The following is a 16,496-nucleotide window of genomic DNA, read 5'->3' as shown; positions in this document are numbered from 1 at the left end:
ATCTGTTGACCCATTATTGTCACTTTTAACGTCTTTTCACCATATATCATGCCTATTTTTGCCAATCACCCCTTGCAACTTTAAAAAATAACCTGATTAATTGACCTGAAAGTAGTTTGCTCAATATTATACTCATGTTAATTAATTTATGAAAGTTTCTACATGAATCCTCCCTGAAAAATATGTATAATCAGTTAATTTGATGATGAGAGGTGTATAAGAAAGTGTCAGGTGTACAAGGTAGTGCTGTAATGCAGGGGTTCTCAACCTTAGAGTCATGAGACACTTCAATGTTCAGATGTTTTCAAGGAACTAAGGAATTTTGCTTATTTTTACCCTTTTTCTGCAACTACAGTAGATCAAACAAACCATATTTTAACCTATTTTCATTACTTTTTCTTGCCATTATTTTGATCTTTTTTAATGCATCTACATTACTCCCATTTCTGCTACTCAAATTTCAATGCCTTTTCTACACATTTTTTTCCACTTCCAAGATATTTTCAACCCTTTCCACCACTTTTCCTACCTAATGTTGCATTTGTTCACCCATTATTGCTTTTAACCTCCTTTCACCATATTTCATGCTTATTTTTGCCAGTTTAACCACTGTCATGATATGTCACGCCCATTATTTTCCAGTTTAAACTAATTGTTTCTACTTTTTAAATTACATTTCCACCCCTCCCCCATTTCTGCCTCTTTTAAGCCAATATTGACACTGTAATTTGCAACTTTTAACCAATTCCTGTGGTTTTGAAAATCCCTTTTCCACCATTTTGTTCACTTTCGGTTAGACAGCTCATTATTTGTTTTACTTTTTAGCAATTTGATATGGTAGCATATGAGAGGGTGGGGAGGAGGAGCTTAGAGAAGCTCTTGCTCGCTGAAATCATGCTAGCTTTTCGACATTGTGGACTGCACCTTTAATAACAGATAAAAAAACAAATATCGTGAGAGTTTAGTACCTGATCACTGTGGAGGATGGAGTCCAAACAGTAAAGTGTTTCTCTATAAACCAACTGGTGGTCAACTTTTGCTATATACAGCAACATCTGTAAAACAAGTATAGTGGATATATTTATTATTTGTTAGATTACATAAATGTACATTACAAATATTGTGGTGTAACTCAGGTTATGACAGTGATAAATACAGAAATAAAAGAGAAGGCGTGTGGATCTGACCTGGTCTACTTTCCGAAACGCGGTGGAGATATTGACCATCTGCAGCTGCTTGGACAGCAGCAGTCGGACCAGGACCAGGAGATGTTTGTCCTGCAAACCTCGGAGCTGTGAGTGTGAGAGCTGCTTCAGCAGCTGGATAGCCTCGTCCAAACAGCGCTCTTTACTTCTCTTCACCCTGCAGCTGAACATGGAGGTTACAGCAAGGAATGCATTACAGCAGACATGAGCAAGTGGGAGACATAAACGAACAAGATGACAAAACAACAGCCAAAAATACACAATAATGACTACAAAAACACACAACAAAACAATATGCAAAAAAATAACCAAAATACATTACTCCAAGAAACATAGAAAACTACAGAAAACCACACAAAAGGAAAACAAAAAGTAAATATAAAAAACAAATCCAAAAATATCAGAAAAATAATAAACCGCAACAAAAAAACATATATTTTAAAAAATAAAGAAAAACACACAAAACCCCGAAAAAAACTAAACTGATAATAAAAGAAAAATATACAAAACAACATCTAAAACATAAAAGGAGACAAAAACAACCAAAATACACAAAAATGATTCCAAAAACACGTGAAATTACAAAAGAATATGCAAAATGACTCCAAAAGACATAGAAAACTACAGAAAACCACCCTAAAGGATAACAAAATATGAACAAACAACACACACCGCCTTTCTCAAAAAGTATTCATCTGATTAAACTACAAATGCATAGTATGCCTATTGAATTATTAAGGAACAACGATGACAAAAATAGGAGAACAATGAAAAAAGCACAACAAAAATACACGTTTCGAAAAATCCAGAAAAACACACAAAACGCCTACGAAATTAAACAAAAATAACAGAAGAAATAACCAAAACAGACAAAAATTACTCTGAATTTATAGAAAACTACATAAAAACACACAACATATGAAAAACAAATACAAAAATATTTGACAAAATACAATACAAAAAACAAACAAACAGAAAAACTTCTACCAAATTAAACAAAAATAACAGAAAAATATGAAAAACAACAATTAAAACATATTAGGTGAGAGGAAAAAAACAAAACAAAATACATAAAAAAAATACGGCAAGAATGTGGAATTACAAAAAGTATGCAAAATTAGTTATAAAAAACATTAAAAAAACACACGAAAGGATAACAAAATATGAAAAACTGATACAAAATAATGTCAAAATGAAAAACCACATCAAAAAGACACGTTTCCAAAAAAATACAAAAACACACAAAACGTCTAAGAATTAAACAAAAATAACAGAAAAAAATCTGAAAAACGCAAAAATTACTCCAAAAACATGTGAAATTACAAAAGTACGTAAAATTATTCAAAAAAAAAAAAAAAACATAGAAAACTACAGAAAAAAAATAACAAAATACGAAAAACAAATACAAAATTGTCAGAAAAATGAAAAACTACAACAAAAATACAAGAACATAGAAATACACACAAAACGTCTGACAAATTAAACAAAAATAACAGAAAAACATACAAAATGACAACAAAAAACGAGAAATTAGAAAGAAAATTTTCACAAAATTCATCCAAAAACACACAAAACAACAGAAACACAGACAAAAACCGGTTGTTCTTCCTTGTATCAATGCTCAGATTGGTCATTATTCTAAATTCTGACATGAATCAGAAACATGCTGCTCATCTGTGCATGATTTACATGCTCACCGGTAGATCACCAGCCACTAACCTGGAGGATTCAGACACTTTATGGAGGAACAAACTGAGCGTCTGTCGGACATGATCAGATGTTTGTTCTTCTGCTGTCACACAGTCTCCCAGAGCAGTCAGCAGGCTTTCAAAAGACCACATACTGTAACTGTACTAATGTTTACTCCTCTAAACACTGAGACACACGCTGTACAGAAGCTCTTACTCTGGGCTCATTTACTCTGCCTATTCTGCACTAGGAGAGCTAGGTGCTGCCACCTACAGGCTGAGGTTACTGTCACATGAGCAGAGACCCACTCCTATTTTTTGGTGCTCACTTTTGTTTTTGAGTTCAAACACTTTTTTACTTTAATTGAAAATATTTTTTGATTGATTTTTTTTATATTTGGTTGAAATGTTTTATTTTTTTGATTGAATAATAAAGACACAAATGTACAGACCACAATATGACCCAAATACAAAGAAGATGACTTCAATGAAAAAACTTTTTCAATAAAAAAAATAAACTATTTCCAATCAAAGAAAAAAGTGTTAAAATACAATTTTTTGGATCTCAACTTATTGTTATTATTTTTTGCATTTGAACAGTTTTTTTCTTTGATTGAAAATATTTATCTTTGATTGAAGATTGAAGTTTTTTTTTTTTTTTTTTTTAATTATTATTATCATTTTAATCGAATCTGTTTTTGATTGAATAATAAACACTCACATCTACCTCTATAGTTTTGGAGCTGCTTTTTAGTTTCTACTTCCGGCCGCTGGATGACGCTGCTGTTTGTGAATTATTTAAGCCTCACAGAGTAAGAAATGCCCAGCTGTGATTGGTTCGTTGTGGTTGCTAGGTTTCATACTCAGTTTACAAATATGTCCATTTATTGCGGTGAAGTGCTCTGCATGGACACATTGGCGAATATGTTATATTCTGTTGCCTTTATACTTCGGCCAACGTACCTTTTTATCTTCATTTCTTTGGTTCACACTCAAAACATTGTAGGTAAGTCGTCGGTCCGTTGAAGTTAGCTAGTTTAATTTACCCTAAAGCTAAGCTAACTAGCAACATGATTACCAGATTAGCCAGAACATCCATGAATGTAATGTGTTACAGATTTCCAGCCGTCCTTCATCACAACAACTGGACCCACAGTCAGCGCATACCTGCTCGGAAACTCTTCAGGAGTCTCTCTTAATCTGAAGACTGTTTTTCCAGTTAATACTACAGGTAAATGCTATAATAATAATAATAATAATTATAATACTATACTCTTAAAAACATACATTCATGTGTTTTATCATAGTCTAAAAGGTAGCATGTTTCCTGTCATTTTAATGTAATGTAAATGTATTTCTGTTCAGTGTTGTAACTTTGCTGCCTCTTGGCCAGGACTCCCTTGAAAAAGAGGTTTTTAATCTCAATGGGATTTTTTTCCTGGTTAAATAAAGGTTAAAAAAAAAAATAAAAAAAAAATTTTCTTTTTCTTTTTTTTTTTCTTTATTCTTTTGGTATGTTTAGCACAAATTCCTCTGTTTATTTGAATCAAGTGTGGCTGTGAACCTGTTTTTTTTTTTTATTATTTGCTTTGGATTGGATTACTTTACTTCCAAACAATGCACAACATTGGCTGACAATCAACAATTAATCAGAAAATAAAATCTAAAACCAAAATAAACACAAGGTTACTTAAAACTTAAAAGACAACACATTTTTCAATAATTTGGGAAATCTTGACAGCAGGTTTAGATTAAACGAATTTCACATTATTATTATTATTATTATTATAAAATAAACAAATAAATGTTAAACGATTTCACGATAAATATCACAATTACTTGAACCAATAGAAAAATAAAAACACAAGGGCAGGTATTATTTAACAACTTGGAATATTTATTAAAATACAATTTCATTTCGAAGTAAGAGGGGGGAAAAGTCTCTATTCATGCCTGTGTAATTAATGTATTCTTACATATATTATCCAAATAGTAAACATTGTTTAAATAAAGCAAAGGTCAGAATTGCATTTCAGATTTTTTTCATATTGTTTTAGACAACAAACCAAACCACATTTAATCATAAATTAATTTCTACTTCACAAATTTCTTCTGGAAACCACTAAATAAATAATAGGACAAATACCTCTATCCAACCAATCAATGAGTTGCTTCTTTGTATTTCACAGGAAGTCTTCCATCTCCATCCTGTGCACCAGAAGTTACACAATGGGCGATCACAAAGGAGTCTCTTGGAAAGGTACAACATTCATTAAAGCTAGATTTATATTTGAGAAAGTTTAAGTATAGGATACGGTGAATTGATGTTTATTATGTGTGATGTGTATATGAAAAAAATAATAATAAAAAAGAAATATATATCATCTAAATAATTTTTTATGGAAGCTCATTCCCACCAGTAAATTTTTAAAAAGTAAAATAATAATAATTAAAAATTTGATACTATGACTTAGTTTCTCATTATTATGATGAAGCTTGTCATAATTATAACTTAGCATCGCATAATTATGACAAGCTTCATCATAATTATGAGATGTTGTCATAATTGGGGGTCCCGACGCCAAGGTTGAAAAACTCAGGCGTAAGTAATTTTGTAAGACCAGCTTTCCCCTCAGAGGACCTTCTTTTCGAAGCACTTTACTCACACCAATGCTGCTTTGAGGCTGGACATTAGTCATTAGTCAATAATATGTCTTTATATGTATATTTGTGTTTTTTAAACATATTAAATCATCATTTTTAATTTATGATCTGAGTCGCTTTTCTGTTGACCCTTATTCACACTGTTTTCTTTTATAATACTTTCTTTTATGGCTGCAGGCTGCCATTAAAGTTCAGCTGAAGCTTAACCAGAGTCTGCGTTTGTGCGTTGATAATGACACAAACACAGACTGCTGCTCCAAGCCTCTCTGTGTCCTGGAAACCCTTCAGTTGTCCGCCTGTGTGGACGGTGTTCCTCAGGCATCACTGTTGATCCAAGCCAGGATACATGCTTTGTTGCTTCCCGCTAACGTTGGATCTGGTAATTTGATACATGTCTGAATAATATAATTCTCAGTTATTCATGTCAGGATATTTCTGGGCAAACGTGGTAAGTTCAGCTGGAAATGATAGGACTCATATTTGAAGTATTAGTTCAACAAAAACACATTCCAACACATTCAGAGAGAGTTTTTTTTCTAGTGTCATTAACAGCTTGAACCGTCTTATACACTAACTGTATGACATGTTGCACAGGCATTTTATTTATTCAGAGTTATATTTATGTGCTGATTTTTTTATGTCTGCCAGGGTTGGGGGTCAATTGCAATTGCGTAATTGATAATGAATTATAATAATGGCATAGTTATAATTGCAATTGTAGAAAAATGTGTTGCTCTTGTAATCATAATTGAATTATATTTGAGTTCAAATAATTGATTTATGGTTGTAATTGGCATGGAAATTCTATAAAAACTCATTTAAAATGTAATTAAATGCATTAAACCATGTTACAATTCTATGGTTGTCACATATGTAGTTAACAATTATTAGAATATGTTTCATATTAACTTTTCCCACTAGCTGTCAGTTCTCTTGAGGATCTTTTTACCATAAAAAATTGAAATAGAAAGGTTTAGAGGAAAAAGGCTCATATGCCCACACAATATTTTCATGGATAAGGAAGCCTAACAAGCATAGGCGGAGTTTGGGATTCTTGCAAGGGGTGGGGGTGTCTTTTAATATTGTACATTCATGATAAAATCAGGCTGGCAGCTGTTTTCTGCTTCATTTTTGCTTCAGTACTATACATGAACTGCTGGGTGTAGAATCACTTCATCATTTACATTGTGAAGAAGAATTGCACAACAGAAGAAGAACCAACCTAAAGTCTCAAATGTTTGGGACTATTTCACTGAAAACTTATACTACACTCCTGAGGTAGAACTAACAAATTAATTCATATGTTTTTTGCAGTCACTGTGTTTTATGGCACTATAATATGCATATATTTGCATATTATGTACATTATATAAGAATTGTATTTTTTCAAATGAATTTGGGAAAATGACAACTTTTGACCACTCAGGGGGCAATGCCCCCCCCCCTGTAATTATAATTGACTTTCAGGGGGAAAATAATAATTGTACATTTAGTTGTAATTGGAAAAATGCCAGTCAATGTAATTGTAACTTAATTGTTATTTAATATGTATAATTGAAGATGTAATTGTAATTGAAAAATGGAATTGATCCCAACCCTGAATTGTCTGTTTTACCAATCCATCCATCCATCCATCCAAATTCATTCGATTGGTTTTACCAATTTTACCCATCCATCCATCCATCATCCAAATTCATTCGATGATCTCAGGAAAATTCTAAGCAAGTTGTGTTTCCTTTACCATGTTTACGAGACGTCTAACTTTCAATGCTACCTGATCATAAAAATACTAAAAGTATGTGATGTAAGCATTTAGGAGGTTAACAAAAATCTAACATTTGGATTTCAGATAATGCATCATTGATTCCAAACCAAGTGTACCAGCCCCTTGGCTCCTGTCCCTGTGATTTAACATTCAGAGCATGTGATGTTCGATGCTGCTGTGACAAGGTATTTGTATTTTTTTGAGTCACACTTTAACAAAATTGGCTGTACTTTTGAGTGATAATCATGTCTTTGTATTTTATTAATCCCAGGACTGTTCTAAAGAACTTTTAAGGCTCTTTTTGCCTTATTGTCTGCCTGGGCCTTTTGGTGGCGCCGTTCCTCCAGTACCAGAATATCAGTGCTCGGAGAAATCATCTCAAAACTCTCCAGATTGGTTCCCATTCCTCTGCGTTCATTCTCCTATTGAGAATAATCCTCACCTGGGTCTCTTTTACCATGGAAACGTCATGTGAGAGAGGAACCATTCCATGACCTTTTTATAATTTTAACATCTTGAAATCATAGGCAGAGTTTGAGATTCTTACCAGGGGGGCAAAAGAAAAACATAGAATTAAACATATAGACCGTCTCCAGATCCACACCAACCAAAATGTCTAACATATACAATAATGCAAAAATGATTAGTAACATAATTGATAATGTTGATTTCAAAAATGGTCAAGATGCATTTTCTCACTCATTCACACTCTTCAGGGATTCAGTCCTTCTCAAATACAGCAGCATTTCACAAGTATCATATACCATTTGGCAATGCCCCCCGCAAACTCAGCGTATGCTTGAAATCCTTTTTTATTGATGTATTGTGTTTGAACCTTTTACTCTGTGTCCTGTTTAGACCTTCTAAGCCAACTCTCTCCTTCCAAAGGCCTCAATTATCAGCTCCCATGCCATTTATTGATTATATCCAGGGAAATCCTATTTTCACATTAAGTGACCAATACCTGACTATTCCACAGGTTAGTTGTTTGATTCTTTTGTTTGAGTTGCCAAAGGCACGATATCTGACCTCTATTAATTATCTTTTGTGTCTCTTACAGAGGATCTTTGGGCGTTGTGTAAATGGTGCACCATTAGCATTTTTGGAAAATGTGAATGTTAATTGTGTTACTTGGCTCAGTACCTGTTCAAATGGTTCTCCCTTACATACAGTGGAGGAAGACCTGAGGGCAAATGTGAAGAATGGAAAAGGAGGTGAGTGCTACTTTGTAGAAACATTGTGGCAAGGCTTCAACATGCTTTGTAAACACACGTCTTTGAATTACCAGGCAGCGTTATGGTTGATGTAATCGATCAGTTGGTCACTGACTTGAGTCCGTTTATATCTGAGAGTGATGATGCTGTTTTGTCAGGTAGGCAGACTATTCTAAAATACAAAAATAATCAAAACTTTCCTTTTCAGCATGTTTAAAGCTGGTGGAGATGATCATTTTTAATCAGATGAAGACGTAGCGTAGGCCTCGTAGATCGATAGGTCGAAAATCATTTAGTCGGAGAAAGGATGTAGAAGGTTAAAATTTCCACTCTAAAGTTTGTTTTGATCTCCACCGTAAAAGTATTGTGCATTGCATTGTGGGATGTGGTGTGACTTAGATGTAGGGCTGTGCATTGCTAGTAATCTTGATGACACAATACAATTCAGTATTTTCGTGTCACGATACAATATATCTTGATACTAAATATATCAGAATATCAATAATTACAAATTTCACTTTTACAAGTACAAAATAGGGCGGGGCGATATGGACCAAAACTCCTATCGCAATATTTTTTCTCAAAATGTCAATATATGATATAAATCTCAACCAGAAAGACAATTCCTGGTTAAATTTGCTGATGCACAGGCACATTAATTAACAAAATGTGCGACTATATATATATATATATATATATATATATATATATATATATATATATATATATATATATATATATATAGCGATAAAGGCGATATTGTAATTTTCTATATTGTCAAAATAGAAAACTCTATATATCTTGAATTTCAATGTATCGCCCAGGCCTAGTACAAAATGGTATGAAATAAAATGTATTTAGTATTTATATCTTCACATATAAAAAATATAATATCAAAAGTGTGGTATATTTATCAAACTGTTAAATATTTTTTTTCAAAAAAGTTTACCTTTTGAATTTTTTTTTTTTTTTTTTTAAATAACCACATACATCTATAAAAGTGCCCAGTGTGATTTATTTTTAATAAATAAAAAATACAATAATAATAAAAATTAAAGTGCTATCAACTTCCAGCTAAAATGTATTGAGTCGTTGAACAAGGTCTGATGTGTTTCACTGACACCTATTTGACCGGGCCTTCATGTGCTATGTATGTAAGTGCAATTAAATGTTTTTTTTTTTCAAAAACATGATTGAAAAATTGATTTGGACATTTTTTGGATCGATATGATAATCGTGCGGTGTCTTGAAAAATCACGATATATTCTCGAATTGATATTTTTTCTTATACGCCTTAATCCTAATACTGTAAAAAAATAAAACATTTTTTAATTTGGACATTTTTCGGATCGATATGATAATCGCGCAGTGAAATATTGCGATATATCGTATATAGTAGATGGATGCGTGATTTTTTGTGTTTGCCCCACAAAGAACTGCCAAAGTAATTCCCCAAAACATTTCTGGTGTTTTCATGGACTGATCACATTAAAAGAGAAGTAAAAACACATCCATCTCTTGGACACCGCATCCCACAATGCTATGCGCAACATTTTTCCAACAATGTCAATAAAATTTAAACATTTTTACATGTTTTTTTTTCTCTCGAGCAATTGATTTTTGATTTATTGTTCTATAGTAGGCCTACACTACTATGATTTCAAATAATAAATGATTGTCTCCAGCAGCTGTAATTTGTAAATGTGTTTTTCTAAGATGGAAGGCTGGTCTGTGAAAATGTGACCTTAGCTCTGGATTACAAGTTCTATTGGATGGAAAATAGCATCACCAGTATCATACTGACACGCACAGTGGGGACAGTCTCCTTTAGAGGCAATGGTAAGAGTCAGCCATGCTTTTCTCACACTGTTGACATTCAAAATGTGACTGCCTTTGATTTACACAGTGACGTTGACTACAAAGTATTCTGCTGTGTTTCTAAACGGAGTAGTCACGAGTGAATCCATCTCTGGAAACCCAGGTAAGACGAAACAGCCCATGGAAGTGAGCTACACTACTGTAGAAAAATGAAACAACAGTAACACATCATTGAACATGCAGGGTATCAGGTGGGAAGGCCTGTGATTGGTGGATTCATCAACACCCTGGGCAATAATACCAATAATAATACCGATCTTATTCAGAAGATGACGATCAGCATTTGGAAAACAGGTAAAACTGATGAGAGTAAAAGGAAAATAGGAAGAATTTTCCCTCCAAACTGAGTAAAATAACAGTCTGTTCTCTCTATGCTCTGATCTGTTTTCTAGTGAATGATGGCCTGTGTTCTACTGCTGACCAGAAACCTCTTTTGTTTGGTATGAATTCCACTTCTGGATGTTTGTTACAAATCAGCAAACAGAATCTTAGTCGGTGTGATCCACTGAGGTCGGTACCTCTGAACAAGAACGTGATAGTAGTGAAAGCACTGAAAACCAATCTACTGTTTTTCCTTGTGTTGTTTCACAGAGATGCTGTTTCATCGCTGCAGGAGGCTTTTATTACAGCAACACATGTGGCAAAGATTGGAAACCCAGATGTGACGACATTGAGAGACTGGCTGAATGTCACTTGTGAGTACCAGTAATTTATGCAATGTAAAACAACAAAAGTCAGGTCAAATTTGTTTATATAGCACATTTCATGTACAGTACAATTTAAAGTGCTTTACACAAAACAAAAAAAACATCACAGTAGAGCAAGCACACCATAAAAATTACATTTCGAAATGAGGGAAAAATCACACATCAAGAAAACAAGATAATATCAAATTAAATAGTTTGACTGTTTATTTAAAAGCAGTGTTGAATAAAAATGTCTTTAACCTTGATTTGAAAGAGCTGAGAGTAGAAGAGCTGACAAGTATTTTGGTTCTTTACCCGTTAGTGCTTTATAAGCCAGTAACAGTATGTTATAGTTGATTCTCTGACTGACTGGAAGCCAGTGTAAGGATTTGAGAAATGGGGTTTTATGATCCACTTTCTTTGCATTTGTGAGGAATCAGGAAGCAGTGTTCTGAATTAACTGGAACTGTTTTATTGATTTTTGAGGGAGACCTGTGAGGACAGCGTTACAGTAGTACAGTCTACTAAAGATAAATGCGTGAATACGTTTTTCCAGGTCGTGCTGTGACATTAGTCCTTTAATCCTTGACATGTTCTTTAAGTGGTAATAATAATCTCATTTAGTAACTGTCTTCATGTGGCTGTTAAAGTCCTTGATGACACACAGATTTCTAGTTTGGTTTGTGTTTTTATGCATTCATTTTTTAAGCTGGGTGCTGACTTTCAATCTTTCTTTAGCTCCAAAGACGACAATTTCGGTTTTCTCTTTGTTTAACTGAAGAAAATGCTGATACATCCAATTATTATTTTGATCAAAACAATTTATCAGGGTTTGTAGTGGTCTATAGTCTCCTGGGGATACAGTTAAGTAAATTTGGGTGTCCTTTGCATAATTATGGTAGCATATTTCATTGTTTTTGAGTATCTGAGTCAATGGGAGCATGTAAATGTTGAACATTAGGGGGCCCAAAATAGAGCCCTGGGGGAATCCACATGCCATTTTTTTTTGCTCACATTTGTAGTCGCCAATCGACACAAAGTAGTTCCTGTTTTTTAAATAGGATTCAAACCAGTTCAGTGTCATGCCAGAGAGTCCTACCCAGTTTTCCAGTCGGTCTAATAATATGTTATGGTCTACTGTGTTGAATGCTGCACTGAGGGCCAGTAATGCCAAAACTGAAATGATGACAGTATCTGTGCCTTCACAAAAATCATGTGATGCCACATTATCAGTCAATAAATCAATGTATATTTATAAAAAGTGCTTTTCATACATAGAGAGGCAGGACAAAGTGCTTTTACATAGTTAAAAATACACCCACTCCGTACAAACCCCGTCGAACACAGACACACAAGTTAAAATAAGGACAATGGCACATGGGTCATGGCGGGGTACAGAGGATCGGGGTAAGGAGACATCACAAGGAGCCGTCTGCACCAGGAGCAGGACACAGACAACACAAACATAGTCACACCATAGTCCTAAAACTGTAGAAACGACATAACAATCCTAAAAATATAAAAACATAAAAGATAACAATCCTAAAACTACTAAAACTATAAAAACAACAAAAGATAACAATAAAAATGTGAAAGATAACCATCCTAAAATGAATAAATTATTATATTATATTAAAATTATTCACTTTGCTAATTTAATCAAATGGAAATCAATAGTAAAAATCACTTTTAAATCACTTGAAAGTCGCCTTCTGAAAAAGTTACTGTGCCTCACCTTTACCTTATAATACCATATAATGCATTCTTTCTGAACCCAAATATCTACTAAGAAAAATACCACAGGTTTCTTTCCAAATAGTTACGGTTCTTAGAAGCTTCTTCTGTTTTTTTAAATCAATATCAAAGGTTTTGGATTTATTCCCAGGTTGGCTTTTTCTCATCAGACTAAACAAACACTTCACAATAAATAAAATAAAAAGAAATGAAATCAACCTCAAAATTAAAATGTGGATGTTAAAGGATGTGAGAACCTTGAATGGATGTATTTGATGATATGGCGTCTGTATTACTTTAGTTGTTTTTCATTGATCCACCACTTTATATCCACTGATGATCTATTAATACTGATGCACAGAGATGGAAAACTTTTGTCACAGCGAGGGCCATAAAAATGTGATTGTCTGATCTGAGGGCGTTATTAACATTCATATCAGCATTGAGAATATTGACCAATCTGAACATTAATACAGGAAAGAACAAAGGGTTTGTGTGAGTTTTTGTTGTTTTGTTTCTTTCTGGAGTCATTTCTGTGCATTTATCTGTAATTTCGTAGGGTTTCTGTTATTTTTCTGTTATTTGTATGTTATATTTTTTGTCATTTTGTGCATTTATCTGGACTTTCATATGTTTTCTGACTCATTTTGTAAGTTTTGTTGTCATATTGTGAATTCCTCTGTTATTTTTGTGTATTTGTAGTTGTCTTTTGCAACTTTTGTTTAGCTTTGTTTAATTCTGTTGTGAGTTTTGTGTTACTTTTGTTGTTTTTTTGTGTTTTTTCTCTAAATCTGTATGTTGCTGAGTCCTTTTGTGTATTTATCTGTCATTTTGTATGTTTTCTGACTAATTTTGAACATTTTTGTTGCCATTCTGTAAATTTCTCTGTTATTTTTGTGTATTTGTAGTTGTTTTGTGCAGCTTTTGGTTAGTTTTGTTATTTCTGTCAGTTCACTTGTTTTTGTTACTTTTGTTGTTCTATTGTGTTTTTCTCTGTAGATCTGTATGTTTTTGAGTCATTTTGTCTATTTGTGTTGTTGTCTTAGATAACTTTCTGTTATTTTTGCTGTCCTTTGGTGCACATTTCATGCTGCCTGTTGTCCATATCTGCTGTTATGTGTATGAATATGTATATTTATTGTTTACTTTGTTTCTAACTCTTTAGTTGAAGTTGACACAAAGAACTCAAGCCCAGCATCGATGACCTCAAACAGTTGCTCCCATATTCCATCCCATCAACATATCCACATCCGGAGTAGGATCACAGGGATGGTAGAGGGCGAACCTCAGAGGCAGATCTGGGCTGTGCACGTCAGGTATGCGTTTTGATACCCGGATACTAATTCACATTTTACTTTTGTAATTGCAAATCTTAGCTATTTCCTAACAAAATAACCCTGTTAATTTGTTCTTTTTTTTAGCTACAGTCGGTCTATTTGGACACTGGAATGTGGGGGAGGAGATTTGTTCTCCTGTGAGGATGAAGAAGAGACTCAGTTGTTCCCCATTACCTCCTCTGTCACTTTCACTGAGGTTCCTGTCAACACAGGACCACCAAAAACCAGGTAAATATTCTCTCAGCGAGCCTAATCCTGTTGAAAGCTGAGGCAAGACTCATTTCATTTTTCCATCCATGTATTTTTAGGTTTCAGATCAACTTCACTGAATATGATTGTGAGCGGAATGATGTGTGTTGGCCGGAGCTAGCTTTCCCTCTCACACCAGCTTACACAGGTAGGTCTTCATGCCAAAATAATGCAAAAAACTAGAACAATATTGTGCAAATTCAAGTTGTGACACAGTATTAGGATTAAGGGTGTACGAAAAAATAAATTCGGCAAAATATTGAGATATTTCACCGTGCGATTATCATATGGATCAGAAATATGTCCAAATCGCTTTTTTTAATAATTTATTTTAATGAAAAAAAAAAAAACATTTAATTGCGCTAACATATGCATAGCATGTAAACGCCCGGTCGCTAGGTGTCAGTGAACCACATCAGACAGTGGTTCCTAGCCTTTTTTGGGTCGTGACCCCATTTTGATATCACAATATTCTTTTTTTTCTTCCTAGAATTAGTTTTTGATCATGTTTCAAATACAGAGTACCAACAATACATTTTTATACTGCATTTTATTTGAACTAGATATACATTTGAGAAAGTTTAAGTATATAATACAGTTGTTTGATATGAATTGTATATTATATAATATAATAATAATAATAATAATAATTATAACACATTTTATTTGTAATTCAGCGCCTTTCACGTCACCCAAGATCACTTAACAGTACATGATAAAACCACAACAGCAGAGTATAAAACCACAGTAAAATTTAAGCTAAAACACAGTTAATTTGATATTAATTTGAAAAAGAATGATAATTTACAAAAAATAAAAAGTTATATATATACATCAGACCTTGTTAGACTACCTCATTCCTCAGTGGTTGGAAGTTAATTGCACTTTATTTTCATAAAACATACTGGACACTTTTATAGATGTATGTGGTTACTTTAAAAAAAAAAAAAGAAATTAAGGATTCAGATTCAGAATCTGTTCTAGAAGCAAAAGTTAAACGTTTTTGAAAAATGTATTTTGACAATTTAATAAACATATCACTTGTTTTTGATATTGGTACTTGCATTACAGTTAGTTACTATTTACTTGTTCTCGAAAGTATAAAAAACATTATATATTGTATTTCATACCATTTTGTACTTGTAAAGGTAAAATTTGTAATTATTGATACTGCGATATATCATGATGTATATTGTATTGTTTAGTGTCGGGATATATATCGCATTGTGACATGCAAATCGTGAATCGTATGATATCATCAGATTCATGGCAATGCACACTCCTAATCAGCATTGTTATTGTTTGACTCCTCCCTAAAGTTACATTTGTGATTATTGCTAATTTGTGGATCTACTGTATTAGGAACCTTTAAATATGACACTATGTTTAACTCGTATGAGACTAACTAAATACGCTCCATGAAACTTACGGCTGTAAATAAAACACTTTATAACCATTGATTTAATATGACCATCTTGTTGATTTCTTTTTTCTCAGGGGAACCATATTCTCAAGCACTGGCTAAGGGGATGATCCTAGTGTTCTTCTTCATTACTGCCTCCATTCTGGGAACTCCATGGAAACAGATCAGAGAGGCATGGAACACTGCTGCTCTCTAAGACCTGTGAACGAGAGATTGTGTTTCTGACTATTTTTTTTAAAGAGTATTTATTAATATAGTTTTTACAGGGTTATGGTTGTGGGAATGGAAATGATACATATGTACATGTTTTTCACAATTAAACTGTTTTTCTATCCCTTCTTTTGTCATGTCTGTTCTCTTTGGTCAGATCATAATTTTTAATGCTAGAATTTTTTTTTTTTTACCCTCTTAGAATCTTTTATTTTAATTATCGAACCACTTTTTTTCTGCTGAAAACAAATGTATTTTCTATTAAGTAGTGTTATTGATTGATTCTTGTCCAACTCTTGATATTTTAGCCAACGTATTTCAATTTGTTGTGTTTTGTTTTAAATGTGTGTGACTATAAGTAAGCATACGACAAAAATACACTGACTGACTATAAAACCCACATCAGATTAAAACAAAAATTAGACAAAACATTAAAACGAGCT

General features: G+C 33.2%; 2 protein-coding genes across 4 annotated transcripts in view; one reads left to right on the top strand and one right to left on the bottom strand.

The window, feature by feature from the left end:
- LOC114470111 (thyroid adenoma-associated protein homolog) overlaps positions 1-3,046 on the bottom strand; it is a 39,818-nt gene extending 36,772 nt beyond the window's left edge. The window contains exons 1-3 of the mRNA XM_028458124.1: positions 2,925-3,046; positions 1,188-1,368; positions 969-1,055 (exon numbers count right to left, since the gene is read on the bottom strand). Coding sequence (XP_028313925.1) covers positions 969-1,055; positions 1,188-1,368; positions 2,925-3,046 — 390 coding nt within the window. The remainder of the gene's footprint in view (positions 1-968; positions 1,056-1,187; positions 1,369-2,924) is intronic.
- A 685-nt stretch (positions 3,047-3,731) lies between these two features.
- Positions 3,732-16,106, top strand: tctn2 (tectonic family member 2). Of its 3 annotated transcripts, none has more exons than XM_028458339.1 (18): positions 3,732-3,899; positions 4,011-4,124; positions 5,083-5,153; positions 5,735-5,936; positions 7,407-7,507; positions 7,594-7,793; positions 8,181-8,301; positions 8,383-8,536; positions 8,611-8,694; positions 10,253-10,375; positions 10,488-10,517; positions 10,598-10,708; positions 10,807-10,924; positions 11,006-11,109; positions 14,000-14,150; positions 14,256-14,399; positions 14,480-14,568; positions 15,918-16,106. In XM_028458339.1, exons 1-18 carry the CDS (start codon positions 3,770-3,772, stop codon positions 16,037-16,039), a joined length of 2,169 nt encoding a protein of 722 aa, XP_028314140.1. In that variant the 5' UTR covers positions 3,732-3,769; the 3' UTR covers positions 16,040-16,106. The 3 variants fall into 3 exon arrangements, with proteins under 3 accessions (XP_028314140.1, XP_028314137.1, XP_028314138.1); XM_028458336.1 differs by having other exon boundaries at positions 10,443-10,517; XM_028458337.1 differs by having other exon boundaries at positions 8,611-8,698; positions 10,260-10,375; positions 10,443-10,517.
- Positions 16,107-16,496: the final 390 nt, after the last annotated feature.

This window comes from Gouania willdenowi, chromosome 9, assembly GCF_900634775.1.
Source record: "Gouania willdenowi chromosome 9, fGouWil2.1, whole genome shotgun sequence".
Lineage (NCBI taxonomy): Eukaryota > Metazoa > Chordata > Actinopteri > Blenniiformes > Gobiesocidae > Gouania > Gouania willdenowi.
Note: the sequence above shows the minus strand (reverse complement) of the source record. Positions and strands in the feature narration are given on the sequence as shown.

What these genes read in the sequence shown, in the direction of transcription:
- tctn2 (XM_028458336.1), top strand. Translation starts at nt 3,770, where the DNA reads ATGTCCATTTATTGCGGTGAAGTGCTCTGCATGGACACATTGGCGAAT. An exon ending in TTTTCCAGTTAATACTACAG is followed by an intron (nt 4,125 to 5,082) that starts GTAAATGCTATA and finishes TGTATTTCACAG; the next exon opens with GAAGTCTTCCATCTCCATCC. An exon ending in AGACTGGCTGAATGTCACTT is followed by an intron (nt 11,110 to 13,999) that starts GTGAGTACCAGT and finishes CTAACTCTTTAG; the next exon opens with TTGAAGTTGACACAAAGAAC.